This window comes from Eptesicus fuscus, chromosome 3, assembly GCF_027574615.1.
Source record: "Eptesicus fuscus isolate TK198812 chromosome 3, DD_ASM_mEF_20220401, whole genome shotgun sequence".
Taxonomy (NCBI): Eukaryota; Metazoa; Chordata; class Mammalia; order Chiroptera; family Vespertilionidae; genus Eptesicus; species Eptesicus fuscus.
This window is the reverse complement of record NC_072475.1, coordinates 31079313-31107206: the sequence shown is the minus strand read 5'-3', so window position 1 is coordinate 31107206 and position 27894 is coordinate 31079313. Positions and strand designations below refer to the sequence as shown.

Here is a 27894-nt window from a genome sequence, read left to right as displayed (position 1 = left end):
GGAATAATCTGTTCTGTTCAAATTTCCTTCAGTTTTAAAACTAGTTAAAATGCTCTATGTTCAGCTGAATCTGTTTTCACTAATTTTTTTTCAACAAAAGAGATACATATGGTAGATCAGCAAGTTTAAAAATATACTGACTATTTTATGAGTGAATGACTACAATATGGCACTAGCACTACCAGAATGCTTTTGGAAGTACAGCAAAATCCCAAACCCTAAAATTCTCATTTTCCTTTTAGAACAAATTTTGATATATCTTAAACAAGTTTCTGATATGTTACATAATTAAAAATGTTCCAATCTTGATGGGTATTAAAACGTTTTATTTAAAATTTTAAAGTAAAAAAAAAAAGAAGGTACACAAATACAGACTACATTATGATGACCAAGGCAGTATTCTACATGGCAAAAGCAAAACAAAATTTTAAAAGTAAATGTATAAAGCAAAATACCTGATAGCCGATTCAGGCTGCATACACATAAAATGATCTGACCACATGCTTATACAAAATAAAATTTTTCTTAGAACACCAAAATTCCAACCATTCTGACTGTCAAATGCCTTTTTCCCCTGGTGAGTATTTTCAGAGAACTTTATATAATATAAAAAAGATTGACATGGCACTTAAAGACTACAAAATACAGAACACAATTAGAAACATATTTGTAATGCAATTCTGTATAAAATATACACAGTAAATCTTAGATTTTAAAAAAGGATTAAAAACTAAAGACCGCCCTGAATAATGGTTAAAACCTCATCACAGAAAAATGCTTATCATTTGCAACATTGATAGAAAACTGATGGGATTTTTTTTTTGAGATGATATCTAACTTGAGGAAGTCATTCATTCAAAATGTACTTAAAATAGTAGGTAAAATAGAAACTCACTGCCTACCCCTACTCAAAATGTTTTATCATGAGTACTCTTTCTAATATTTAACCACAGGACAAAAATAGAAGAATGACTCAAAGGTTTCCTCAAAATATGGTTCCAAAGACCCAACAGAATTCTAAGGTAGGTCCAGTAATGTGTTTTTAAACAAACTTATTCCATATTCTAAAATTTTAGAACTAATGCCCTAGGGGAAAGAGCACCACTTAAAAGCAAGATCATAAACATATATCATAAGATGTCAAAATTTTCTGTAAGTTTATGATTTGAAGTGAATACTGATTTTTTTTGAAACAAGTTTCAGGTATTAAGAGAAACATGTATACCTCTTAAATAAACATGTGGATATAAACATTTTTCCTTTGAGGTTTTCATTGCTTTCAGGCATAATTATTTAAAGAAAAGACTACATGGCCAGGCAGGCCCTGGCCGGTGTGGCTCAGGTGGCTGGAGCATCGTCCTGTGCACCAAAAGGTGGTGGGCTCAATTCCCGGCAGGGCACATACCCAGGTTGCGTGTTCAATCCCCGGTTGGGGCACGTAAAGAGAAGCAACCAATCAGTGTTTCTCTCTCACACTGATATTTGTGTATGAGAGAGAGAAACTCTGTAGAATAATAATTTTTAAAAATCTTAAAATAAAAAGAGTACATGGCCAGAAACTTTGGGAAAATTATATTTCTAATGAAATGTAACATCCAAAAAAAGAAGATATTAAATGCCTACAAATTTTAAATAATTCTAAGCTGAAGACTCAACAGCTTTCCCCAAAATTAAATTTTACTAAGATTGGGGAATTTTAAGTAATTTAGATTATGGTTACTTTTAGGTCCCTTTTCATAAAAAAAAAAAAAAAAAAAAAATTAAAATAACAGAAGGATGCTATCTCTGGCATCCCTTTACATAATACATTCCTAAACACTAATATTAATAAAACATAATCTGAAGAACTCTGCCTCTGAAATGTATTTAATTCTGTATTACATGTGTTACCTACTTAACAAAAACTCGCTTACGGGGTTGGGACTGTGATGTGAGTGTATGTGTGGGTCCTGAACATCTATTCATGTTTATTATTTCTCATGGATTTCACTGCAGACTCCATAAACAGAGTCCAAAAGTGTGGATAATGTGTTTTGGGGTAGGAAATAAGCATGTTTAATACACTGTTTGGAAGATAAATTCTTTTCTTGTATACTAAATTATAAGGGAAAATAGTACACATTCTGTCTCCATTGGATAAATGGAATGCTTTTACAAGTTTTGTAATAAGTGCCTCCTTATTTAATCAAATCACAAAAGCAACTGTGAGATTTACTCTCCAATAAGAAATAAATATTACCATTGCACTTTTTTAATATATCCTTTAAATTTCTATTTTTTCCTTCCTATATACTGAGAACTTTCCCATTCAGCTACATCATGGATCCTTTGAACTTCATTTCTTAACATTCCAGTTAAAGTTCTGGCTAAAAGGACTAGCTCAGAAACTACCCCCATAATATATTAAAGAACTCAAAAACAGCTAATGATTTGGAATCTGATTCTTAATAAAATGTGCCTAACTTTTTCCTCAAGAAGAATCTGTATTCCCCAATCCTAAGCAAGTAATACCTTTAATAATTTAGTAACTGCTGCCTTAAACATTAGTAATTATCCAAGGCAATGATAAAATTTACAGCTGAATTTTTAAACACAAAGAATTCATAAAGTAACAGATAATATAACAAGTTGCTATATTTTGAATTAATCTTTTTATTCCAAAATTAAATACTTAAAGGACGTATGACAAAAATCACAGGGAGGCTTATGATGTAATACCACCATGTGCCTTAATGGAACAGGAACTCTTTTTAAAAGCAGTGGTAAGTAGTTTCTTCAAAGGAAAAAGACAACTTTGTTATTCATCAGTAGGCTGCTAGACTACCAGTATAACTGAATTTTGACACGATTGTCTGGAATCAAGTCTCAATTTTTTTTTTTACAGTTAAATTTATATGTAATAATTGACTCTTACAGTCAACAAATACAAGATATTGAGCGCTTTTTTTGTAGTTGGCAAATATCAAATGGTTCATTATATCCAGGCTGGTAATGAGTTTTCCATGCATTAAATGGCAACACAAGCAAAATGCACAGTTGAGAAACGAGGATCAGACGCATTCTTCTGCAGACATCAAAAGAGGATTGATGTACTCAAAGCCTTCAAATTCAGACTGATCAATCTTCCTCACAATATCACTGTTGGGACAAAAATAAATTAATTTCCATAATCAATATTTCTTCAAATTATTTAAATGGTAAAATAAGATTAAGAAACAAAAAATAAAGCTAATTTATGTAAATTATGGAAAGAAGTTTTACAAGTTTTTAGATTAACAGAAAAATATTTTCTAGAAGAATCAAGAGTCCTGGAAAAAAACAAAAAAGGCTAAAAGACTCGCAAGCAACTTTAGAATCAAAAGGTAGTCCAAACTGAAGACTGAGATTTAAAGAGGCACAAGTTATCACTATTCTAGTTAATCTTAACTTTTGACCTGAACAACATTCATAGTTATAGGTAAACATCCAGGTCTGAATTAGGCATTCAATTTAGTAGTCACCTCAATAGCCAGATGGAATATATGGTGAAGAGAAGGCCCGGAAGCCATTAACCGGAAGGAAAGGGCAATAGGAACAAGTACACTGAGAGACCTGGGATAAGGGGAGAACGCCATAGACAGGCAATGGGTCACAGGGAAGGGAGAGGTTGACATTCAGTTACACTGGGCTTCTAGTTAATATACGAGGAGTGAATAGTACTATCGAATGTTGTAATACTTCAATGTACACATCATACTGCAAAGCACAAAGTTACACAGGATATAGCTCCTGTCCTTCAAGGAGGGAAGGTACCTTATAGAACAGAAAGCTACAAGAGAAAGCAGTACCTGCTAAGTTCATATAGAACAAGCTAAGTCCTGTTATAAACACATTTCTAAAGAAAAGTGTGGTACTTGCTTCGGCAGCACATATACTAAAATCGGGAGGGTCCAGAGAAGATGAGCATGGCCTCTGTGTAAGGATGACATGCAAATTCGTGAAGCGTTCACATTTTTTGAGAAATACAGATTGGCAGTTATAGAACAGTCACGGGGATGTGGAGTAAGCAGGGAAATACGGTCATTAATATTGTGATAACTATGTATGGTGCCGGTTGTATAGCCTTGGCTGTACACCTGAAACTGATACAAATGATACTGAATGTAAACTGTAATTTAAAAAATTTTTAAAAATCAAAAAAGCAAAACAAAAGGGTGACTTCTAGTTAGAGAAATAAAGCATTCATTTAACAAACACTTACTGGATGAAATTATGAAAGAATATGCTAGGTCTGGGGAAATGCAAGTAATTTTGTTAGCGTTGGAGCACAGGAATAGAAGAAGGGTATTAATGTGGCAGATGATTCTGGGAGGAAGGTAATGGCTAGCTCAGAGAACCCAGTGATGTTTACACTATGGAGTTTCACCTTGATCCATCCAAGACTGAGTTGCATGTGAGAAAGCTCTGAAAGATGGGGAAGATTTCAACAGATAAAAATTAAAGAAGAACATAGAGGAAATGGCAGGAGTAAAGGTAAGCAGCACACTATCAGGGAATGGTGAGTAAGAGACTAATAAGAACACAGCGTTTGTGTTAAAGTATAGCAAGAGATATGGCTAGAAAGTTAGGCTGGAGCAGATGGTGGGAGGCCTTAAATGCTAGCCAAGAGGATAGATGTTATTTGCTAGGCAACGCGGGAGCTGTTAAAGGTTTCTGGAGTGGCACTTCATGAGATGTACAGAATGGGATGCAAAGTAAAGGAGTCCAATTAGGAGGGTGGCTTAGTATTCTAGGTATGATTTGAAAGAGATTTGAATTGGGTTTATGGCAATGCAAATGAAAAAGAAAGATGTGATGCAAATGATAAAGTAAAGGAAAAACAGACATGGACTTGGCAGATGAAGGTATTATATAGGTTTTTAATGAAAAGGAGGAATCAATGACCCTGATACTCTGAATCCGAGTGCAGGAATGCACAGAGCTGCAATGAGCAGAAAAAGGTGAATAAAAACAAGGAATCATTGAGAACAGAAAAAGACACCATAAAGAGTCAGTACTTTGATTTCAGACTTCATGTTTGAGGTGCTTGTCTGACAAGCTAGGGAGGTGTTAAACAAGCAAATGGAAATGCAGCTCAGGATAGACACCAGGGTGGTGGCTGGGTTTAGAAATCATCATTCATTTATTCTTCACAGCAACCTTGTGAGGTAGGCAATACAAGAAACAGGCTCAGAGAAGTTATGCAATTCACACCCAGGTTACCCAGCTGGTAGGAGTTGGTGTCTGAATTCAAATTCCTACCTTTTGATTAAACCCAGTGCTCTTTCTAAAACACGATGCTGTCTGAAATAATGACTTTGATACATATCTCTTTCCTTTAATAGACAGTAAGTTTTTTTGCAAAATGGGCCTAAGTTTTGATCAGCTTTGAATGTCTAGTACTTAGCATAGTGCCTTTTGCTCAATAATTGTTGGTCAAGTTAGCCGGGAGTCCTTTTTAATAGCTGGTATCCAAGCTACGGGGCTGGCTGACATCCCCCGAATACAAACTGCATACAGCAAAGAGAAGGCTGGCATGGACAGAACCATGAAGCATCCTAGTCTCAAGGCGGGGACAAGGGAAGAAAAGATGACAAGTGGTCACAGAGGTGAAGTAGAACCAGAATGGGTAGTGCCAACCAAAGCAAGGCCATGAGTGCCAAATGCTTTATAGACATCAGGGAACATTGGAACTGATCAAAACAGTTTAGAAAGTAAGAAGTCAATTCAACCTTCAAAAGCTGAAGGAGCAGGTTAAACTGTGTTTGTTAAAGTGTTGGCAGTAAGAAAGTGCAATCAATGTTGACTATTAGGAAGGCATTCGATAGAGATACTGCTTATTTTTCCTTTACCATGTGCATCTATTAGCTATCTTTGAAAAAGCTTGCAGATGAAAAGAAAACAAGAAAAGAATGCGGTGGTTCAAAAAAGTGCTAAGATTCAGAAGAAAAAAAAATAGGTTATCTGAGCATGTTTATAGGCAAAGGGAAAGAAGCTGAAAAAAAGAAATTAAAGAAGGTGGAGTAATGGAGGCAACTGACAAAATAAGATCCTGGAGGAAAACAAGGGAACAGGTCTAGGAAAATAGGAGAGCACCCCTTGCAAAAGACAGATAGCTTTCCAAGAATGGGGAAGAAGAAAAAGGTTGAGAAGAGTTAGAGAGCAATTCTGAGATGCAAGGCACCCCAATGACAGCTGAAAAGGGAGCAAGCTCACAACAGGGAGGTCTTGATCCTTGCAGTCAAGTTAAGACAGGGTTAAACCATTAAGTGATGGAGGTAAGGGTAAAATGTACAGACAGTTTGAAACAGCTGCAATGAGGAATGTGATAAGGATTAACAAGAAATAAATGTCTGCTGAGCTGTAAGAGCCTCCTTGAGACAAGAGAATGAATCTGTAACGACAGGTAAAGGATCAAAACATCCCCAAATTATTCTAAAGCCTATTTTTACAATATTTAACATGAACACACAAAAATATGTGAGATCACTGCTGGCTGGGCGTGATAAGTTGATGCAATTTTTTTTAAAAAGCAATTTGGCAATACACATCAAGAGCTTTAAAATTTCATACTCCCTGACCTAATTCCCTTTCTAGGAATCTATCTTAAGATAATACTCAGGAACTCGAAGATGGTCATCATCGAATGAAAAACAGTGCAGCGCTGTGGAAACAGCACAGGCCTTAGCCACTCATTATTTGGGTCTGAATCCTGGCTCTGCCCCCTCACATCTGTGTAACTTATGCTTAACCTCTCTGAGCCTCAGTTTCCTCATCTGTAAAATGAGGATGACAATAACTAGGTTTACAAGGTTGTGAGAATTACAGATAATGCATGTAAGTCAAAGTAGAAAATGGCCGTTATTGTCATAATTTATAATGATATAATAGATTCAAATACCCAGTAACTCAGTGGTTAGATAAATTACAGTATAATCTGATCATGAAACACTGTATTGACACTAAAAGTGGGAATGTCAAAGAACTTTAACAATATTTCAGTCTATGGAATTACTTACTCATCATCTGGAGTGAGCTGGACAGGTTCATTAGTAAACTGAGAATCAAAGTTGTCCAAACCAAATTCCCCAGAAATATTTGGTTTAAAGGGAGGTACCACCTGCTTTTGCTCCATCTAGAAAGACAGATTGGATGACAGTTCAAGCCTGCATTCTTGGAAAAATCCCCCTCTACATTTCTCCTCTGCCCTCAGAGGTTTCCCAGTCTTATTAAAGCAAGTCCCTAGGTAAAGTTCTACAACACTATTCACAGTGATGGAAGTAATTTACAAATCTGAGCAGTGATGCAGGTCTCAATATTTACAATCTGTTCCACGTTAGAGAGTGCTTTTAAGTAATTTAGGCTATGACACACTAGATTTTCAACATTCTTTCAAGGTAATAAAATTTGGCCCAAGATAATGATGAAACCTAATATAGAAAACAATCACAATTTACATACCATATCCCAGTCAACATTTCGGAAGAATGGGTGTCCCTGAATATCAGCAAATCCTGTTTGAGGATGACAACCCAATCGTTCCTTTGGGTCCTATGGTGGGAAGAAATGTTTCAAAAATGGGTGAATATCATGCTTTAGAATACATCATCTTTGTGACCTGTGTTTTGTGTCTACTATATACCTTTATTTCTGAAATCAGAATGGTCTGTCTATCCTTTCTAGAAGGTACAACACTAGATTCAAATGAGTTTCTGAAGCTTGTGACAAGTAAGATTTCCTCACAGCTCTTTCCCCAGCTGTCATGTAATTAAAGTGAAGCTGCAACCACCCCTTGCTAGAGAAATGGGAGGAAAAATATAGCAGCAGAATAATTTGAGCAGCATCCAGCTATGTCTTTGCCATGGGTTACAGTGACAGTCAAATTTTGCAAACCCCCAAACTTCACAAGTTTGTTCTTAGCTCAATTTAGAAGCTCTATGCCCAATTACAGTAACAACCTATAATTTGTGTACAATAATGATACAACCTTTATCTGAACCACTGAATTGAGAAGGGGCCTGCAACTTAGCTTATTCATTACTGTGAAATGAAAACATGTTCCCATATCCCCCTCCCCCAATAAAAGGCATTTTATTTTGCATATTAACACCTCTGCCCTTCACTTTTCACTGTGTTAAAGTTTAGATTTCTAGTTTAAAACTTTCCTCATATGAAGCACTCACCCTATATAATAAAAGGTTAATATGCAAATTGTCTCCTCGGGAGTTTGACCAACCAGGAGTTCAACTGCTCGCTATGACATGCGCTGACCACCAGGGGGTGGTGCAGAATGAAGGAAGGCCCCAACCGGCAGCGGGGGAAGGAAGGCCCCGATCGACCCTGATTGCCTAGGGACCCTATCCGTGCACGAATTTCGTGCACTGGGCCTCTAGTTTAAAATAAGCTTTCAATTTCTTATTTTATTAAAAGTCATCATTATCTTATCCATTTATCTTAGAAGGTAAATGCACATTAACCTACCATTTGATTTGACTGCCAAGATCATTGTAATATAATAAAAAGTATATATTTGGTCTTTGTTCCTGGTTGGACCCAAAGTTTCTAAAACCCTTTTAACTTCCTGAGTGACAGGAGTGTCTTTTGTTATTCACAACAAGTCCCTTTCAATAATTCCTGAGTTTACCCTAATAAGGTGACTCTTGGTGGGCCTCTAGATAGCTTCAGGATGGGGTCTGATTGCCAGAGGAATGAATCATGCGATTAAAGGGTTGGGACTTTCAGCCCAATTTCCAGAGGGACTAGAAATTGAGCTTAATCACCAATGGCCAATGATATAATCAATCATCCTTATGTGAAGGAACCTCCATAAAAAATCTCTATATCATGGGGGTCACAGAGCTTCTGGCTGGTGAATACATCTATGTGCCAGGAGGGTGGACACCCCAACTCCACAGGAACAGAAGCTCCTGTGCTCAGGACCCTTCTGGACCTCACCTCTTCATCTGGTTGTTCCTTTGTAATCTTTATAATACACCAGTGATAGTAAATAAGTGTTTTCCTGATTTTCTGTGAGCCATTCTAGCAAATTACTGAAACTAAAGTGGGGGGGGGGGGCAGGAGGACCCCCAATTTTATAGCCAAGTCAGACATAAGTGGTACCCAATACTTGTGACTGGCCTCTGAAGTGAGGGCAGTCTTGTGGAATTGAGTCCTTACACCTGTTGAGTCTAATGCTGACTCCAGGTAGTTAGTGTCAGAAATGAACTGAAATATAGGACCCATAGTTGGTATCTGGAGAGTTGGAGAATTGGTTGTTGATGTGGAAAAAAACCTATACACTTGGTGTTATAAATGTTATAAGTAAAAACAGTTCAGAATCATAACTTTAGATAGATCCTAAAACTGTAGCCTACCATCTACAACAAACAATTGAATGCATTCAGATTTGTTAAGAGCAAAGAAAATTCATTTCTTCTGAATGTTATCTAATCATAGGGTTTTTGACATGGGAATTTGTAGAGAATATGACTGCCCCAAGTGCTCAATAAGTAAAGAGATTCTATGAATATGAATCCAAAGAAAATTGAAAATAAGAGCAGAAAGTATAATTAAGACCATCCCCAAAGATGCAATTTTTCCTTAATTGAGTACACGGTATGTATCATTTACATTGAAAACAACATATGTAATATACAGCTGGGAGTAAGTTATATTGGCAAATGGAAAGGACAACTCATCTCAGTACCAAATTACTCTTTGGTGAAGAGACAAATTCCAGATGTAACTGAAAAAATTACATCCTCTGATATTTTGGAATTTTACATTGGTTGAACTTCTACTTACCAGTCTCATTTACATAGAGATAAACCACTAAAGATTTTTTATACAGGATTTATACCTTGTTGAGAAAACTCTTCAGGACACTTGCAGCTTTTACAGACAGGGAACGTGGTATTCGAATTTGTTTTTCCAAAATAACTAGAAAGAAAAAATAATGGCATTATATTTAACTTTTACATGGCTTTAATCTTTACATTTTTATTATGCGATATTCAAGGCATTTTAGCAGAAAAAAAAAATAAGACATTACATAGACTGCTTACATGTCTCTGTGTACTTTCCCAGCCCCATTCTTCTCCGTTTTCAATCACTTACATGCCTGTTTTATTCTTTGACTACCTTACTATGCCTTAGCTTCCTCATCTGTAAAACTGGTAAAAATAATACCTGCTTCATAGGGTTGTTATGAGGTTTAAATGAGTTAATATCTGGAAAATGTGTGGCACATATTACTATTTTGGATTTGACTGGACATTGCCAAATTATTCTTCAAAGATGTGTCGATTTCACTCCCACCAGCAGTCTATGAAGAGTTCCAGCTGCTCCACATCCTCACCAGCACTGGTATTAACAACACTTTAAATTTTTTGCCAAATGTATGGGGTATGAAAGAGTAGTTCATTAATGTTTTAACATGCATACCCTAACCACTAGTGAGGCTGGACATCTTTCCACATATTCCATGGCCATTCGGATTTGCTATTATATGAAATATTTATTCCTCTTGTGTGAGTCCTTAATTACTAAATGTAGAATTTTATGGCAGTCTTCCCACTTCTTTGGACTGTGTGTTGGGGGTCTGTACTTATCTACTTGTTTCTGTTCTGTTCAACTCTTTGTATTCCCAATTGTGGGGCTTTTATCTTCACCTTTTGATACCTCTTATCTTCTTGGTACTCTACTTTTTCCCATATTGTTCTTGAACTTATGTACTCGGCCTCGGGTTCATGTGAAAAGACTGTCCTCTCTACCCACAGGATTTCTTCCTCCAATCTCTGTTTGCAATATACAATCTGAAGGAAACTGCTTTTGAGTATGAGATGGTAACTGGCAAATGGAAATGGACACTTACAGAGGTAGAAAAGATGTATAAAAAAAGTCAAAGCCTCACATATTAAGGAATATATTGTCCAGATTATTTTATCCTTCCTTTTTTTAAAATTGATTTTTAGAGAGAGGAAGGGAAAAGGGAGAGAGGGAGAGACATTGATGTGAGATCAAAACAACCATCAGCTGCCTCCTACACAGCCCCTACTGGGGATCGAACTATCAACCAGGTAATGTGCGCTGTCCGGAACCACAACCCTTTGGTACACAGGACGACTCCTAACCAACTAAGCCACACCGGCCAGGGCTGTTTTCCTCTTTCTTACCTTGGAAGAGATAGTCCTCTGTGTTTTGATCAGGGTTATCAGAGCTCCCAACAATATCGAATGGAGACCGTCCTGCCATCATCTCAAACATTAGTACTCCAAGAGCCCACCAGTCAACACTGAAACCTTCAATAGAGAAATTTTACATTATCCAATCTGCATTCTTGAACGTCATTAAATTGAGATTCACTTTATTACATAATAAAAAATAAACATAATGAGAAAGGCATAGAAGATTGCAAGCATATTTCACTTATCAACAAGGGGAGGTATCTGAGAGATAACTTTAAAAATAAACTATAAAAAATAACACATTCAGTTTCTTTTCCTAAATAAATATGTAATTTCAGACTCATAGCCTGTATCTAATATCTTCTATTGACATAATTAAATTGCATTTAAGAATAACTTTCCTGGGTCTAAAACTTGATCTTCTGCTAGCTGACTAAAGATTCTTGAAGAATCTGGGAATCAGATTATGAGCAGCTGTCAGAAGTATCCATCCTCCTTTACATCTGCTGAAACGAGGGGTCTAGACCCAAAGCAGTCATGTTTTCTTAAGATAAAGCATGACTTAAAGATATTCCAGGAAATCTGAACAATCTTCCAGAGGCTGTTCTGAAGTCACATGGATGACGTTTAAATCCCTACTCTGCCACTTCCCAGTTTTATGACCTTGAGGTTACTTAAACTTTCTATACATTAGTTTCCTTGTCTGTGAAATGGGAATCAACAGTGCTTATATCATATGATTGAGAGCATTAACTTGGGTAGTATATAAACTGCTTAGAATAGTGCCTAGTACCCTTTAGTGCTTGTCACTAATAAAATATCATACAAATTTGTACCCCCAAATACTGTCCAAGTTCCACTATCTCCAATTTCACAGTTTAGGCTTTAATGCAGATTTTAAGGGGATCAAGAAAGCTTATACTAATAAGATCAACATCAAAATACTATAGTGTACTATAATGCAATTTGTACCACATCTAACCACCCTTTTAACACATAGCTAAAATACCACCTATTGATTTATTACCATAATCTTCTCCTCTTAAAATTTCAGGAGCAATGTAATTTGGAGTACCACAGAAAGTGCTGGTTGTATCTCCTGGCCGTAATCCTTCCTTTTATAAAAAAGAAAAAAAAGAGAAACAATAAGACCCAAAATTCTGTTTTAAATTCACCTCTTTTATTTCACCTATAGAAGCTCAGCATCTGTTAAGCTTAAATAAAATATCAGTAGCACAGTTGCCTTTCGCATTAAAATCATGGATTTAAATAGCTCAAAGAAAATCTGTCCTCATTAGATGTTGATAAAAAATCAGTTCAATTAGAGTAAAAGGAATCATGTTTTATGAAGAAAAGAAGCACTTTAACCTTGCTTCCTAATATAACCACAGCTGGCATTATGATGTTTCTCTCTGGTTGTTCCTAGGGCATAAGTTTTTGGTTTTGTATTTTAATAGCTGCAGGATGGAGAAAATTAAGACAAAACCCAGTAATCTGTATAAAAAGAGAAACTACACAATAACAAATGGAGCAATCACCAAGAAGTTGTAACAAACTATGTATGTACCTAACAACACAGCCTCAAAATACAAAGACTAAAAATAGACAAAAGTATTAGAATTTCACAATCCCTGCTATGGACTGAATGTATGTGTGGTTCCAAATTCATATGTTGAAGCCCTAATGTGATAGGGGAAGTGGAACCTTGGGAAGGTAATTAGGTCATGAGTTTAGAGCCCCCAGGATGGGATTACTGTCCTTATAAAAAGGGAAAGACAGCTAGCCCTGCTCCCCACTCCCATGGAGGATACACTATGAAGACAGCCATCTGTAAATGATGAAGAGTGCTGGCACGTTGACCTTGGACTTCCCAGCCTCCAGAGCCATGAGAAACAAATGCTTGTTTTTGAAGCCACCTTGTTTTGAAGCAGCCCAAACTGATAATACAATCCCTAATCATGACAGGTGATTTTAACCCATTTATAAAAAAAAACTAGAGGCCTGGTGCACGAAATTCATGCACTTGGCGGGGGAGGAGGGGCGTCCCTCAGCCCGGCCTTCGCACTCTTGCAGGGAGTAGGCCTAAGCTGTCAGTTGGACATCCTTAGCACTGCTGCGGAGATGGGAGAGGCTCCCGCCAACGCTGCTGCGCTCACCAGCTGTGAGCCCAGATTCTAGCTAAGCGGTGCTGCCCCTGTGGGAGTGCACTGACCACCAGGGGGCAGCTCCTGCATTGAGCATCTGCCCCCTGGTGCTCAGTGAACATCATAGCAACTGGTCGTTCCGCCGTTAGGCCGAAACCGACATCCTCTGAGGGGTCCCAGATTGCGAGAGGGCGCAGGCCAGGCTGAGGGACCCCACCAGTGCACGATTGGGGCTGGGGAGAGACGCGGGAGATTGGCCAGCTGGGGAGGGACTGCAGGAGGACTCCAGGGCATTTCCAGCCTGGCTTGCTCAGTCCCAATCGGCCAGACCCCAACAGCAAGCTAACCTACTGGTCGGAGCGTCTGTCCCCTGGTGGTCAGTGCACGTCGTAGCAACTGGTTAAGAGGTTGACTGTATGCCCCTCTGTGGTCAGTGCACATCATAGCGAGCAGTTGAGTAGACTTAGCATATCATTAGCATATTACGTTTTGATTGGTTGAACGAACGACCGGACGACCGGACAACCAGACACTTAGCATATTAGGCTTTTATTATATAGGATGATACATTATACAGACAAAAAATTAGTAAGCACAGAAAGATTTGGACAAAAGCTAGAGCTGAAAAAATATATAAATTATGTATATACTAGTGGCCTGGTGCACAAAATTCATGCATGGGGGGAAGGGGTTCCCTCAGCCCAGCCTGCACCCTCTCCAATCAGAGACTCCTTGGGGGATGTCCGACTGCCAGTTTAGGCCCGATCCCACTAAACCGGCAGTCGGAAATCCCTCTCGCAATCTGGGACCACTGGCTCCTAACTGCTCATCTGCCTGCCTGCCTCATCGCCCCTAACTGCCTCTGCCTGCCTACCTGATTGCCCCTAACCCCTCTGCCTGCCTGACTGATCGCCCCCAACTGCCCTCCCCTGCTGGCCTGATTTCCCCTAACTGCCTCTGCCTCGGCCCCCACCACCATAGCTTTGTCTGGAAGGAAGTCAGATGTCCAAAAGATGGCCAGTCGACCCAGTCTAATTAGCATATTACCCTTTTATTAGTATAGATAGAATATGTCTACCTATGTTTCTGTGTGGAGAAAGGAAGAAGGAGGGAGAGAGAGTGTGTGTGTGAGACTCCTTGCTTGAAAAATAGAGATTATATATCTTTTTTAAGTACACGTGAGATACTGACCAAATACTAAGTCATAAAGGAGGTCACGGTTCGATTCCTGGTGAGGGCACATGCCCTGGTTGCAGGCTTGATCGCCAGTAGGGGGCATGTAGGAGGCAGCCGATCAATGAGTCTCTCTCATAATTGATGTTTCTAGCTCTCTCTCCCTTCCTCTCTGAAATCAATAAAAATATATTTAAAAAAAAAGCAATTTTTTTTTTTTGCAAGAAGATTTTTAAAAAATGAAATCAACAAGATAGTTAAATACACAATTAAGCATCTGCTTCTTTTACTTTATAACCATGTAATTCCCTATGTAATTACAGACTTCTTATTGTTAATGACTACATAAAATTCAACTGAATGTATGTACCTAGAATTTAACCACTTCCCTAAGTTAAATTATATGGTAAAAATTCCAAACAAAAAAAAAAAGGGGGAGGGAGTCATTGAAAAATCAAGACTTCGCATTCCTGTCCCTGACACATCTTGCTCCCGCTCCCTAGAGGCAACCACTGTTATGAGGTTCTTGATGTGTCCCTCCTAAGATATTTTAGGCATAGTGTGTGTATTTTTCTTTAAATTTTACTCTATAAGCTATAACACTTCTATAAACATCTAAAAGAAATATTTAGTAATATGTTGTGACTCTAAAGATTATTTTGTGATCCCTCATAGGGATATATAAGCTATTCTGTACACGCGGAAATATGGCTGTGACTTAAGTTGTTTTGTACTATTGGCAATGACTTGACATATAATTTAATGATAAATGACATTCACATTTAGGGCAAAAGTCAGAGGCAAGGAATGCAGTCTGTTAACCTGTAACAGAGCTATGCTAAATCATTCACTTGTTGACTGAATTATCTAAACGTAGGCCCATCATCTAAATTATCTACAGCATAACAGAGATGTTACTATTAAAATTCCCCCTGCTGATAAATCCTATATAATAAAAAAAGGCTAATATGCAAATCGACCAAATGGTGGAATCACCGGTTGCTATGATGTGCACTGACCACCAGGGGGCAGACGCTCAATGCAGGAGCTGACCCCTGGTAGTCAGTGCGCTCCCACAGGGAGAATGCAGCTCAGCCAGAAGCAGGGCTCATGGCTGGCGAGCACAGTGGCGGTGGCAGGAGCCTCTCCTGCCTCCGTGGCAGTGCTAAGGATGTCCACCTGACAGCTTAGGCCCTCTCCCCACAGGGCCTAAGCTGTAAGGCAGACATCCCGAAGGCTCCCAGACTGCAAGAGGGCGCAGGCTGGGTTGAGGGACACCACCCCCACCGAGTGCAGGAATATCGTGCACCAGGCCTCTAGTAAATAAATAATTCATAAAATGGTCAAAGTTTTTCAGTGCATAAAAATCAATGTTCACAAAATATCTCAAACATAAGCCTGAAGCTATTAATTCAAGTTTTCATATGCCTCTAGTCATCACTATCCTAAGCACTCTTTATATAAAAGCATCTAGTGAGAAAGTGAAGAGATTGATCAAATTAATTAAACCTAAAAAGGAAGTATTTCTGTAGAAGCTACATAAAATTTTTTTAGTGTTTTAGATTTCCCAAGGAATTGTTACAAGGAAAAGAAATTCATCCAATATTTGCCAGAGGTCTGACTTTAGGTAAGTTTAAATACTGACTCTAAGTCATAAAACAAGAACATTCTATATCCTGGGCATTCATTTCATATTTTGTGGAAAAAGACTGAACCCTTAAGCAAAACATTGTTATAAAAAGAATAAAACATCAAGAATTAAGGACATGTCCTAAGAATGAACTGTATTTTATGTCAGATATTTAAATATTTAAATATAAAAAGAGATAAATTTCTTAGGAAAATTTTAAATGCATTATTGAGAATTACAATTAAATGGCAAAAACTGGAAGATGATATGCAAGTAGTTGTGTTAAAGTTGAGGGACTGTAGATAATTTTTATCTTCAAAATTTTAATATCACAACTTTCAAAAAAAGGTTACAGAGCATACGTAGAAATTAACTCATTGTAGGACATTTAACACTCACAGAAAATATGGAATTTTGTAAATGGTTAAAAAAAAAGTACAGGGTGGGGCAAAAGTAGGTTTACAGTTGTGAATATGTAAAACAGTTTATTCTTTTATTTATTACTAGCGTTCCCGTTGCAGGAAAAATCCTGCAATAGGGTTTCCTGCTGCACTCTACCCCGCCCTGCCTGCTCTCCTCCCTTGTCCCCCGCCCCTCGTTCTCCGCCAGCCCCCCTGCTTTTCTAACTTCTCCGCCAGCTTGCTCTCCTTCCTTCTCCCCTGGTCCCGCCTCCGCTCCTCCCTTCTCCCCCGGCCCACCTTCTCCGCCAGCTTTTCCCTTCTCCCCCGGCCCCGCCTCCGCTCCTCCCTTCTCCTCCTCCTGGCTTGCTTGCTTCTCTGCAGCTTTGCTCCCTTCTGCAGCTCTTGGCTTCTTTCTATGCTGTCTTGATATGCAAATTAGCCGCCATCTTTGTTGGGTAATTTGCATATTTGTCCTGATTGGCTGGTGGGCGTGGATTGGCTGGTGGGCGTGGTTTGGGCATAGCGAAGGTGCGGTCGATTTGCATATTTGTCTATTATTAGATAGGATTTTCCATACGAACAACTGTAAACTTACTTTTGCCCCACCCTGTGTACTTGTTTTTGTGCTACAATTCCAAAAAGTATCCTAAACAAAGTAGCAATCATTTCTCCATCTTTAATTATGAAGTTATTTTACCAAAACAATCTTATGAGTATCTGAGAGCTTTTGAATAACTAGAATTTTCCCTCACCTTACACATGCCGTAGTCAGTGAGTTTAATGTGTCCTTCTGAGTCCAGCAATACATTGTCCAATTTCAAATCTCTATAAATTATCCCTCGTTCATGAAGGTAATTTAATGCTAGACTGATTTCTGCAGAGTAAAATCTAAAATAAAATGAAAAAACTCATTTGATTCAAGTTTTAAAACTGTAAATTTCTAGAGAAAGGTATTTAAGTCATACTCCTGTCTGCAAATTAAAACATCAAAATCATGTTAAAAGATTTTTTTCCTCTCAGTGTTTTTAGGAACAATACCAAACACAAATTAAAGTCCTACTTTAAAACATCTGAACCCAAAACATAATTATAAAAGATCCAGTATAAATCAAACTCATGAAGTTATCAATTTGAAAGTCTCAAACAGGGGTTCTTAATCTGGATGGGCCTCAGGCAGTCCATGCTCCCACAACTGGGGTAAAGTGTAGGTACCTGTGCACATGTATGCACATCTTCTACAGAGTTGCCATCACTTCTCTAAAGGACCAGTGACCTCATAAAATGCTAAGACCCACTGATTCATGTAGAATAGAAAGAACTCTAAAAGTCTATCACTGAAACCATAAAAGCCATACCAAAATTCCTAGAAAAGGAATTGAAAGAAATTATTCTGCAACCATAATATTTAATATTAAAGAAAGAAGTTTTAAAATTGTCACCAACTCATTGGTGATAACCAGAACTTTTGACCTGACTAATGAAAATGAAATACCAAGCTGGTTTATGGCTACTTAGATGAAGTTGATCACAATCTTGTTTGGAGATACAGAATATATACCTTCTAGCTACTTAATTCTATGAATAGGGAACTTGAGCCTTTAGTCTGTACTTTGGTTTCTAGAAAAGCAAAGATGGTAAAAAAACAAACAAAATTGGAACTTTAATACAATAAAACTGGACTACTTTCCCCATGTCCCACTGAACAAACAAGGAACAAATACTGGCTACGTATTCACAAAATATCATCCGTGGCTTGCTATTAAAGGGCCACCATTTGATAAAGCCTAAATAAACAATAAACATACAGTAAATAAAAGAAAGAACAGTTTGGCCCTGAGGTTAGTTGATATAATTTATAGCTTCTTATAAAATTGAAGGATATTATCTCTTTCTGACAAGAAAAACAATTAATGAACTAGCAAGATTTTCACTAAATTATTTTTTAAAAAATAAAATCTCTAACCTTTGTTACCTATGTGTACAAACTCACAAGCTTCATTTTTTTAATTACTTTTCTGAAACACAAAAGAGTGAGAATTACTGCTAATTATGAGTAAAAATCAAGCCATGGCACTGATGAACTAAACTTCTTATCCAAGGCCATGATCCTTCCCACCTAACTCTTCCAATATAGAAACAATTTACAATCTTGTATAATAATATTAAAGATAGGGCACTAAAGAAATAATATTTAATGCTCTTTGCTCTGATTCATCAACACATATGGAATCACAGGAAAAAAGCCAAACTCAGACCAATTCAAAAATTATAATTACAAGAATAGTCAGGCATGTATAATAGCTTAAGAGAAACTGTTTTATTACTCTCAAGTATATTTATATATATAAAAGGCAAATATGCTAAGTGTCTGACCTTTCGACCATTCCACCGGTAGCTATGATGCACCCTGACCACCAGGGGGCAGACGCTCAACGCACAGGCATGAAAACATGGAACAGACTAATGAATCTCAAAGGGAAGGGGAGTGGAGGGAGGGCAGGAATAGATTAACCAAAGAGCTTATATCATACTAGAGGCCTGGTGCACAAATTCGTGCACCGGTGGGGTCCCTCGGCCTGGCCTGCAGGGATTGGGCCAAATCCATGCACCGGGCCTCCAACATCCCCTGAGGGGTCCCGGATTGTGAGAGGGTGCAGTCCAGGCCGAGGGACCCCACCAGTGCACAAATCCGTGCACTGGGCCTCTAGTATGAATAATAATTGTCTAATGAAAAACTGTCAGAGATCACTGCAAAACTGGTAAGATTAATAAGTATTTGTAAATTCAATTATTTCAGAGGCTGATGCTGAATAGACAAAATATTTTAAAGCAATTGGGTTTAGTTGACTAAAGGTTTCCCCTCTAATACTATTTATACTTTTTAAAAGCTTATAATTATATTATTACATACTATATGTTATATATTATATTATATTATAATGCAAAATAACTTTTAGCTTAGCCTCCCACATGACTTACAAAGAATTAACCAGTATCGAAATAAATAATTTATCTACTGCCCTAACCAGTTTGGCTCAGTGGATCGAGCGTCGGCCTGCGGACTGAAAGGCCCCAGGTTCGATTCCGGTCAAGGGCATGTACCTTGGTTGCAGTCACATCCCCAGTGGAGGGTGTGCAGGAGGCAGCTGATTGATGTTTCTCTCTCATCAATGTTTCTAACTCTCTATCCCTCTCCCTTCCTCTCTGTAAAAAATCAATAAAATATATTTAAAAAAATTAATTTATCTACTGTTTTCAACCACTGGCACATAAAAGTCCCACAGCTGCTCCCCAAAATCCCAACACAAACAATAATCAAGAAATTTACCTGGCATGTTCTTCAGGAAGTTTTCTTTGTCTCTGCATATGAAACATTAGATCTCCTCCATTTACATACTCTATGACAAAGAACAATCTAAAACATAGGAGAGAACACATGAAACCAAGGTCCAAAAGAAGGAAATGTAACTGTACATTTTAAACATTGTAGAGACCAGTCACAACTTAAAGAACATTCTGTCATTTACCCTGTACAAAAATCCCAGGAATTTGGTGGAAACAAAGGGTGGTTGTAGTAGAAAGCTGTTAATCACAGTAGATACAAGAAAGTAAACCAGCATGATAGTATTCTGTAACCTGCTATTTCTGTAGTACCAATTGCAATCCAGACCCTCCCACTCCCACCCCAATTCTAGCGTTTGCGTGATAAGTCACTTCAACTGTCCCTTAAGGTAAAGAAGTTAGGATTTCTCCCCCTAGTTAAACTCTGGGAAACTTTAAATCTAAAGCTAAAACCTTAGGGATATTTAAAAATATGAACTTCTATTGCCATATTTCGACCATTATATAAATTCATCTTTATGGTTGAAAGTATTACAGATGTTCCCTTTTTCCCCCCTCATTGTCTCCCTGTACCTTCCTCACCCCCCCTCCCCTGCCCCTGACCAGGCTATATCTTTTAAGCAGATAATTTCTTCATGCTAATCCAAACAGATATCACTGATGGGAGTTCGTGTGTCAAGAAATCATAAGCATCGTACTGTTTTGTCTGTCTCCATGACTACCGCTTCAGAATTTATAGTCTAAAGAGTTCTTATTGTGTAATATGTAAAGTATGTAAAGCCCAGTAATCACTCCATTATCTTCCGACCTTACCTGCTTTCTGTCTGAAAGCAAGAATGCAGCCCAACAAGAAAAGGATGATTGGATGCCTGCTCAAAAACATGCTTCTCTGTCTGTACCCAGTCAATATCCTATTTTAAAATATGAAAGAAATATTTATCAAACTGAAATATCATCAAACTATATTTTTTCTTGGCAATTCAATGATCACAAATGCAATTATTAACTAACTATGCTAAATATCAAAGAATGAATAATCATGCAACAACCATTTATATGCAAAGAGAAAAAAAAACACTACCAGTAAATATTTCAATATTATGAAATGGTCTAGAAAACTTTTTCAAAGCTCAATCAAGTACTTTCCCTTGATCATAATATGGTTTGATTTTGATTTTTTAAAAACCTAATCATCATATTTCTTTAAAAATATTTTATATAACCCACTTGAGGCATTATTTCGAAAAATAGACTGAAATAAGTCATAAACATTGAGGTTTTTCTCTGAAATGGCACACTTAAGTCAATTTAACAGTTTAGAAGTAATAAAACATTGCGCTTACCTCATCATCATTGACAAGCTCTTTTTTCACAACTTTCATTGCATAGATACGATCTGTTTTTTTTAATCGTACCAAGAGTACTTTGGCATAACTTCCTCTTCCTATTACCCGGAGCAAATCAAAATCCTGAAGACCTAGACTGGATGATGCTTTGCCACTTTCCCTGGTGTTCATTGCCTGTTGAGAACATTTATATCAGAGTTATAACTGGCCCTAGCAGGTTTGGCTTAGTGGTTATACAGCATTGGCCCGAGGACTGAAGGGTCATGGGTTCAATTCCAGTTAAGGGCAAGTACCCTGGTTGCAGGCTTGATCCCCGGCCCCCAGTGAGGGCACATGTGTGAGGCAACCAATTGACGTTTCTCACTCCCCACTGCCCGCCACTTCCACTCTCTCTCTAAAAAAAAAAAAATCAATAGAAAAAATATCCTTGCATGAGGATTAACAACTAAAAAAGAGTTATAACTGGAAGTATTTTGCATAAATATATTTCTAACACCTAGTTATACCTATGACTATTTAAAAAATATTTTCTGATTTAAGTTCTTAACAATTCTTTTCTAATATCATTCCAAATGATGCAATCTAACTACTCAAGAAGTGGGACAAATTCACGAGTTGAGGTCAGAGGGGTGGTGACAGCAATGGAGAGGGAGTTGAAACCTGAGAAATGCTAAAGGATGTCTTAAAAAGGATCTGGTAATCCCTAGCTGGTTTGGCTCAGTGAATAGAGCGTCAGCCTGTGGACTGGGGGGCCCGGGTTCGATTCCAGTCAAGGGCACATACCCGGGAAGGCAGCCAATCAATGATTCTCTCATCATTGATGTTTCTCTCTCTCTCTTCCTCTCTGAAATCAATTTTTTAAAAAAAGGATCTGGTAAAACTTTGGGGTATAATGGGGGTGCATGAATAAAAATGACACTAACCTTGGTGACTGGGAGAGTGGAGGTACACTGATAGAAAAATGTAAGTGTGAGCACGGGATAAGATAATGAGCTTGGGTTTTCATTTTGTAGTTAGAAGTTATAATAGGACAGCAAGATGAACGAGTCTGCTGGAAGTCTGATATATGAAATCTGAGCTAATGAAAGGACACATTCAGAAACACTGGGAACTATAAGCAGAAAACAAGCATGAGGCAGTTCAGCTACTAGAAAACCTTCTTTTTTACACAACACCAAGGCTCCCTTGGCATGCCAATAACAGCCTTATAATTCATTCACAACTAGAAACGTGGGCTTCTGGTGATTTATAAAGAAGACTGAAGATAATCTTTTATTAGATAGCTGCAAAATTCTCAGCATACAATCAACAGATGTACCCATGAGAATTAAGTATGAATTTTCTGAAGTGAAGAGAATCAAGAAAAGCAAATAGTAAATTTTGAGAAAGATAAAGAAACAAGTAAGCATTGTGTGTGTGTGTGTGTGTGTGTGTACATATATATATATATGTAATGAAAACTTTAAAAAAAGATTAAAAAGAAGGATTATACATCAAAATTTAGAATAATCTGAATTGGTAAAATGGATAAATAAAGAAGAGTGAAGAAAAACCAGATTAGGGCAGATTAAGAAAGCAGAGAATGGTTAGAAGTAAAGCAATGTACAGACTTCATATGGTTAATAGTAAACTATAAAAGAGAGTCAAATGGGACATAAGCACAAACTGAGAAGACTGAGTGAAGCTACAGAAACCAGAACACAAGAATATTACCTTCAAAGGGCCTAATCCCAACTCCTGCTAATCTACAACTTTATATCCTGCAAAAATGCCTTCAAAAAAAGAAGTGAAATAAAAACCTTTTCAGATGAACATTAACCTTTTGCACTCGTATGTCGAGTGTGACTCAACACGGTTAGCATCGGTAGCAGCTCGTATGTCGAGCCACACTCGACACGTAGTTTCACCGCGGGGGAGGGGGGGAGATTTTTGTCTATTTTTCCAGTATCTTTTCTTGTTTTCATTAACATGAAAGGACAAGTAAAATGTAAATGCCGTCTCAACTGATGCCAAAAAAGAAAAAATGAAAAACTGATAACGCATGTGAAATTTATTAGGAAACTAGTACATGATCTTGTTGGAGAATTCAGAGATGGTACACTAACTTCCAGGGGTAGATTATTATCCACTAACTTAGAGCAACGTTTAGATGGAAAGCTCCATATAATCACACCTCACCCTAACAAAAAACACAAAGGTTGTGTTGTTTGTTCTAACAGAAAAATCAAAGGAGGAAGAAGAGAGACGATTTACATTTGCGAAACATGTGAATGTAAACCAGGTCTTCATGTGGGTGAATGTTTCAAAAAATATCACACCATGAAAAATTATAGAGATTAAAATTACTCTTTGAATGTATCAATAATTTGAAAAATAAAAAAATCCAAATAAATAAGTTCGTATGAAAAGAAACTCCAGTTTTTTATTCTACTGCCGTGCTTTGTAAAATCTGGGGTATTTAAAAAATTAAATCCCGAGTAGAATAAAGGAATCGAGAAAAAAGCAAGCGAGTGCAAAGGGTTAAGGATATCTATCCATCTCTAGTCAGCTCTCTCTAAAGGAAACACTGAATGCTTCAAGAAAGATGATCTTATATGGGAGGGAAGACATGCAGGAAGGAATGTAGAAAAAAGGAATAAAATATAGATAAACCTAAATAAGGATTGACTGCACACACACACACACACACACACACACACCATTTTTAAATGTGACAAAAATAGCACCAAAGGCAGAAAAGGAAAGTAAGTAAATTTAATATGTTTTAAGGTCCTTGCATATGATGGGAAGTGGGGAAAGTATAATTAGTAATTGTTATTGAATTAAATAAGTTAAGGATGTAAGATGCAATCCCTAGAACAACCAGTAATAGACTAGCAAAACAATGTCAAATGGGTTCTGGTCAGGATGGTGGAGTAGTTAAGCACTGTGCTCACCTCCTCCCACATCAAAATTACAACTAAAAAACAGAGCAATCCACCTGGAGAACCACCTGAAGACTAGTTGAACGGAGCTGCTATGACTAAGGATATAAAGAGGCCACATCAAGACCTGTAGGAGGGGCAGAGACTCGAAACAGGCTGGTCCCACACCCACATGTGGCAGCTGAGAATCAGGAGGGATATCCTAGCAGCAAAGGTCCCACTTAGGAGCGAGGGGTCCCAGCCCCACACCAGCTCCTATCCCAAAAATCCAGTGCCAGGAAGAGTAGTCCCTGCAACAGCTGGATGTGAAACCAGCAGCAATTCCATCCCAGCAGAGTGAGATGGAGGGCAGCTGGAAACCCAGGTGTCCTCTTAAAGGGCCCGTGCACAGACTCACTTGCTCACAGGCACTCACCCTGAGCTCCAGCAAAGGGTAAGCAGCTCGAAAGGCACCAGAGACATTCTGGGAAAGACTGAGTTGTGTGGCTTCAAGGCGAAAGCCCCACTGAGCCCTCCCCTCACAGAGCCTACAGGGGCAGGCAAGTGCCAAATCTGAATCTGCATTAAACAGGTAAACACCACTCACCTATTCCTGGTGACTCATTGAGACCCCCACCCACCCAACTCTGTGGGGATTCCTTCCAGGTCAGACAGAAGGCTGCTCAAAGCCCAACAGTCCTCTTAAAGGGTCCGCATAGAGACTCAGTCACTCACAGGCAGTCACCCTGAGCTTCCACAATGGGCCAGCAGCTCAAAAGGCACAAGACATACGGGGAGAAAGTGAATTGTATGGCTTTGGGGTGAGGGCCACCACTCTCCCTGTGCTGAACCCTCCCCTAACACAGCCTTTAGGGGTAGGTGGGCACCAAATCTGAATCTGCATTAACCTGGTGAAGAATGCTTGCCCCATGGTGGTGACACCCTAAGACCCCACTCCACACAACTCACACACTGCCTTGGCTCTTTCAGGGGCTGTGCCTCACAGGCAACCTCAGCTCCCACCAACAGCTTTCTTAAAAACTACCCCAAGGTCTGCAGGCCCCAGGCAGGTGGTGGTTACCCTTGGTATGCCCTGTGCCTTGGTAGCTAACCTCAGGTTACACCTTGCCTTCTTCCACAGACCTCAGGGCCCAACACACATAGCTGCCAACCTCAGATCACTTTGTAGCTCTACCAGGTGTCCTTGGGCTGGGAATAGGTAGCAGATAACCTCCACCTGCAACCAAGCCCCTACAACTGGCCCCAGAACCAACACGCCCACTGGCCAGCCTAAGACCACAACAGAGCACCAACCAATTAGTTCCAAAAATGGCACATACCAAGCGTGGTCTCAGCAGGCACCACAGCCCTGCTGGGGCGAATATCGCTGTGGTTGTGGCCATTCCTCACAGCCACTCAGCCTGAGGGTCAGCCCCACCCATTGACAAACAAACAGCAATCAAGGCTCAACTACAACGGGAAGGCCCAGACAATCCACACAGGGATACTCCTGGAGCACCCAGCTCAGGTGGCCAGGAAGATTGCCACTGTGCCCCACAGGACACCTACTACAGAAGGCCATCCTGCCAAGTCTGGGAGACATGGCTGATCTACCTAATACCCAAAAATAAACACAGAGAGGCAGCCAAAATGAGGAGACAAAAAAACATACCCCAAATGAAAGTATAGGAGAAAACTCCAGAAAAATAACTAAATCAAATGGAGGCAAGAAATCTACCAGGTACAGAGTTCAAAACACCAGTTATAAGAAAGTTCAATGAACTTAGAGGAAGAGTAGATAAACAAAGTGAGAACTTCAACAAAGAGGTAGTAAACATAAAAAAAGACATGGACACCATAAAAAAAATCACAAATGAAAAATCCAATACCTTAAATAAAGAATACGCTAGAAGAATCAACAGATTAGATAAAGCAGAAGATCAAATCAATGACTTGGAAGACAAAGTAGTGGAAAACACCCAATCAGAACAGGAAAAAGAGGAAAAGAATTTTTTAAAATGAGATCAGTTTAAGAGACCTCTGGAACAACATCAAGTGTACCAACATTTGCATCATCAAGTTAACTAGAAGGAGAAGAGAAAGAGCAAGGATTGAAAACTGATTTGATAAAATAATGATTGGAAACTTCCTTAACCTGGTGAAAGAAATGGATACACAAGTCCAGGAAGCACAGAAACACAAACAAGATGAACCTCAAAAGGCCTACAACAAGACATATTATAATTAAAATGCCAAAGATTGAAGACAAAGAGAAACTATTAAAAGCAGCAAGAGAAAAGCAGTTAGTTACCTACAAGGAAGCTCCCGTAGACTGTCAGCTGATTTCTCAACAAAAACTTTATAGGTCAGAAGGAATTGGCATAAAATATTCAAAGTAATGAAAAACAAGGACCTACAATCAAGATTACTCTACCCAGAACAGCTATCATTTAAAAATCAAAGGAGAGATGAAGAGTTTCCCAGATAAGAAAAAGCTCAAAGAATTCATCATCACCAAACCAGTATTTCAAGAAATATTAAAGGGACTTCTTTAAGAAAAAAAGAAAAACAAATATGAATAACAATATGATAGTAACTATATACCTATCAACAATCACTTTAAATGTAAATAGATTAAATGCTCCAATCAAAGGACACAGGGTGGCTGAATGGATCAGAAACAAGACTCATACATATGTTGTCTACAAGAGACTCATTTCAGATCAAAAGCACACACAGATGGAATATAAAGGAATAGACAAAGATATTTCATGCAAATGGAAATAAACAAACAAAAAAGCTGGGGTAGCAATACTTCTATTAGACAAAATAGACTTTAAAACAAAGGTTATAACAAGAGACAAAGAAGGACAATACATAATAATAAAGGGATCAACCCAGCAAGAAGATACAACCCTTGTAAACATTTACACACCCAATTAGGAGCACCTAAATTCATAAAGCAAATATTGATAGAGCTATAGGGTCAGATCAACAGTAATTATTGGGGACTTTAACACCCAACTGGCATAAATGGATAGATCATCCAGACAAAATCAAGAAGGAAATAGCAACCTTAAATGACATATTAAACCAAATAGATGTAATTGATATTTTTAGATCATTTCACCCCAAAGCAGCAGAATATACATTCTTTTCAAGTATACAGAGAACATTTTCCAGGACAGACCACATGTTAGGTCACAAACAAGTCTTCATAAATTTCAGAAGATTGAAATAATTTTAAGCATCTTTTCTGACTGCAGTGGTATGAAACTAGAAGTCAATTACAAGAAAATAACTGGACAGCACACAAAAACATGGAGACTAAACAATGAATGGGTTAACAACGAGATCAAGAAAGAAATCGAAAGATACCTGTGACAAATGAAATGAAAACACAACCCAAAAATCTAGTAAAAGCAGTCCTAAGAGGGAAATTCACAGAAATGCAAGCCTACTTCAAGAAACAAGAAAAGGAATGGTAAGATATGTACACATACAATACCTCAATAAAAAAAATAATAAAAAAAAAGAATAAAAGACAAAAAAAAAAAAAGAAGAAAGAAACAAGAAAAGGCTCTCCCTCCCAAAACACACCCAAGGGTTTCCCTTTTCCTATCCCCTCCCCCTCCCTGCTCCAGGCATGTTACCACAAGCTTCCTCACTCCCAAGCTCCAACAGCCTTTCCTTTATCTCCATAACTTGTTTCCTAAGTCCATTTCTTCTAGGAATTACTTCTTCTACCTCT

General features: G+C 38.2%; 1 protein-coding gene and 1 non-coding gene across 3 annotated transcripts in view; one reads left to right on the top strand and one right to left on the bottom strand.

Moving 5' to 3' along the window:
* Positions 1 to 309: 309 nt before the first annotated feature.
* PRKCI (protein kinase C iota) overlaps positions 310 to 27894 on the bottom strand; it is a 144899-nt gene continuing 117314 nt past the window's right edge. For both annotated transcript variants that reach the window (XM_054713717.1, XM_008142285.3), the window contains exons 9-18: positions 21238 to 21414; positions 20708 to 20805; positions 19881 to 19967; positions 17305 to 17440; positions 12232 to 12319; positions 11193 to 11318; positions 9878 to 9957; positions 7480 to 7569; positions 7038 to 7153; positions 310 to 3138 (exon numbers count right to left, since the gene is read on the bottom strand). In XM_054713717.1, coding sequence (XP_054569692.1) covers positions 3051 to 3138; positions 7038 to 7153; positions 7480 to 7569; positions 9878 to 9957; positions 11193 to 11318; positions 12232 to 12319; positions 17305 to 17440; positions 19881 to 19967; positions 20708 to 20805; positions 21238 to 21414 — 1086 coding nt within the window. In that variant the 3' untranslated portion in view covers positions 310 to 3050. The remainder of the gene's footprint in view (positions 3139 to 7037; positions 7154 to 7479; positions 7570 to 9877; positions 9958 to 11192; positions 11319 to 12231; positions 12320 to 17304; positions 17441 to 19880; positions 19968 to 20707; positions 20806 to 21237; positions 21415 to 27894) is intronic.
* Positions 3890 to 3996, top strand: LOC114231833 (U6 spliceosomal RNA). The gene has a single exon (XR_003617825.1). It is a non-coding gene; the product is annotated as a U6 spliceosomal RNA (small nuclear RNA).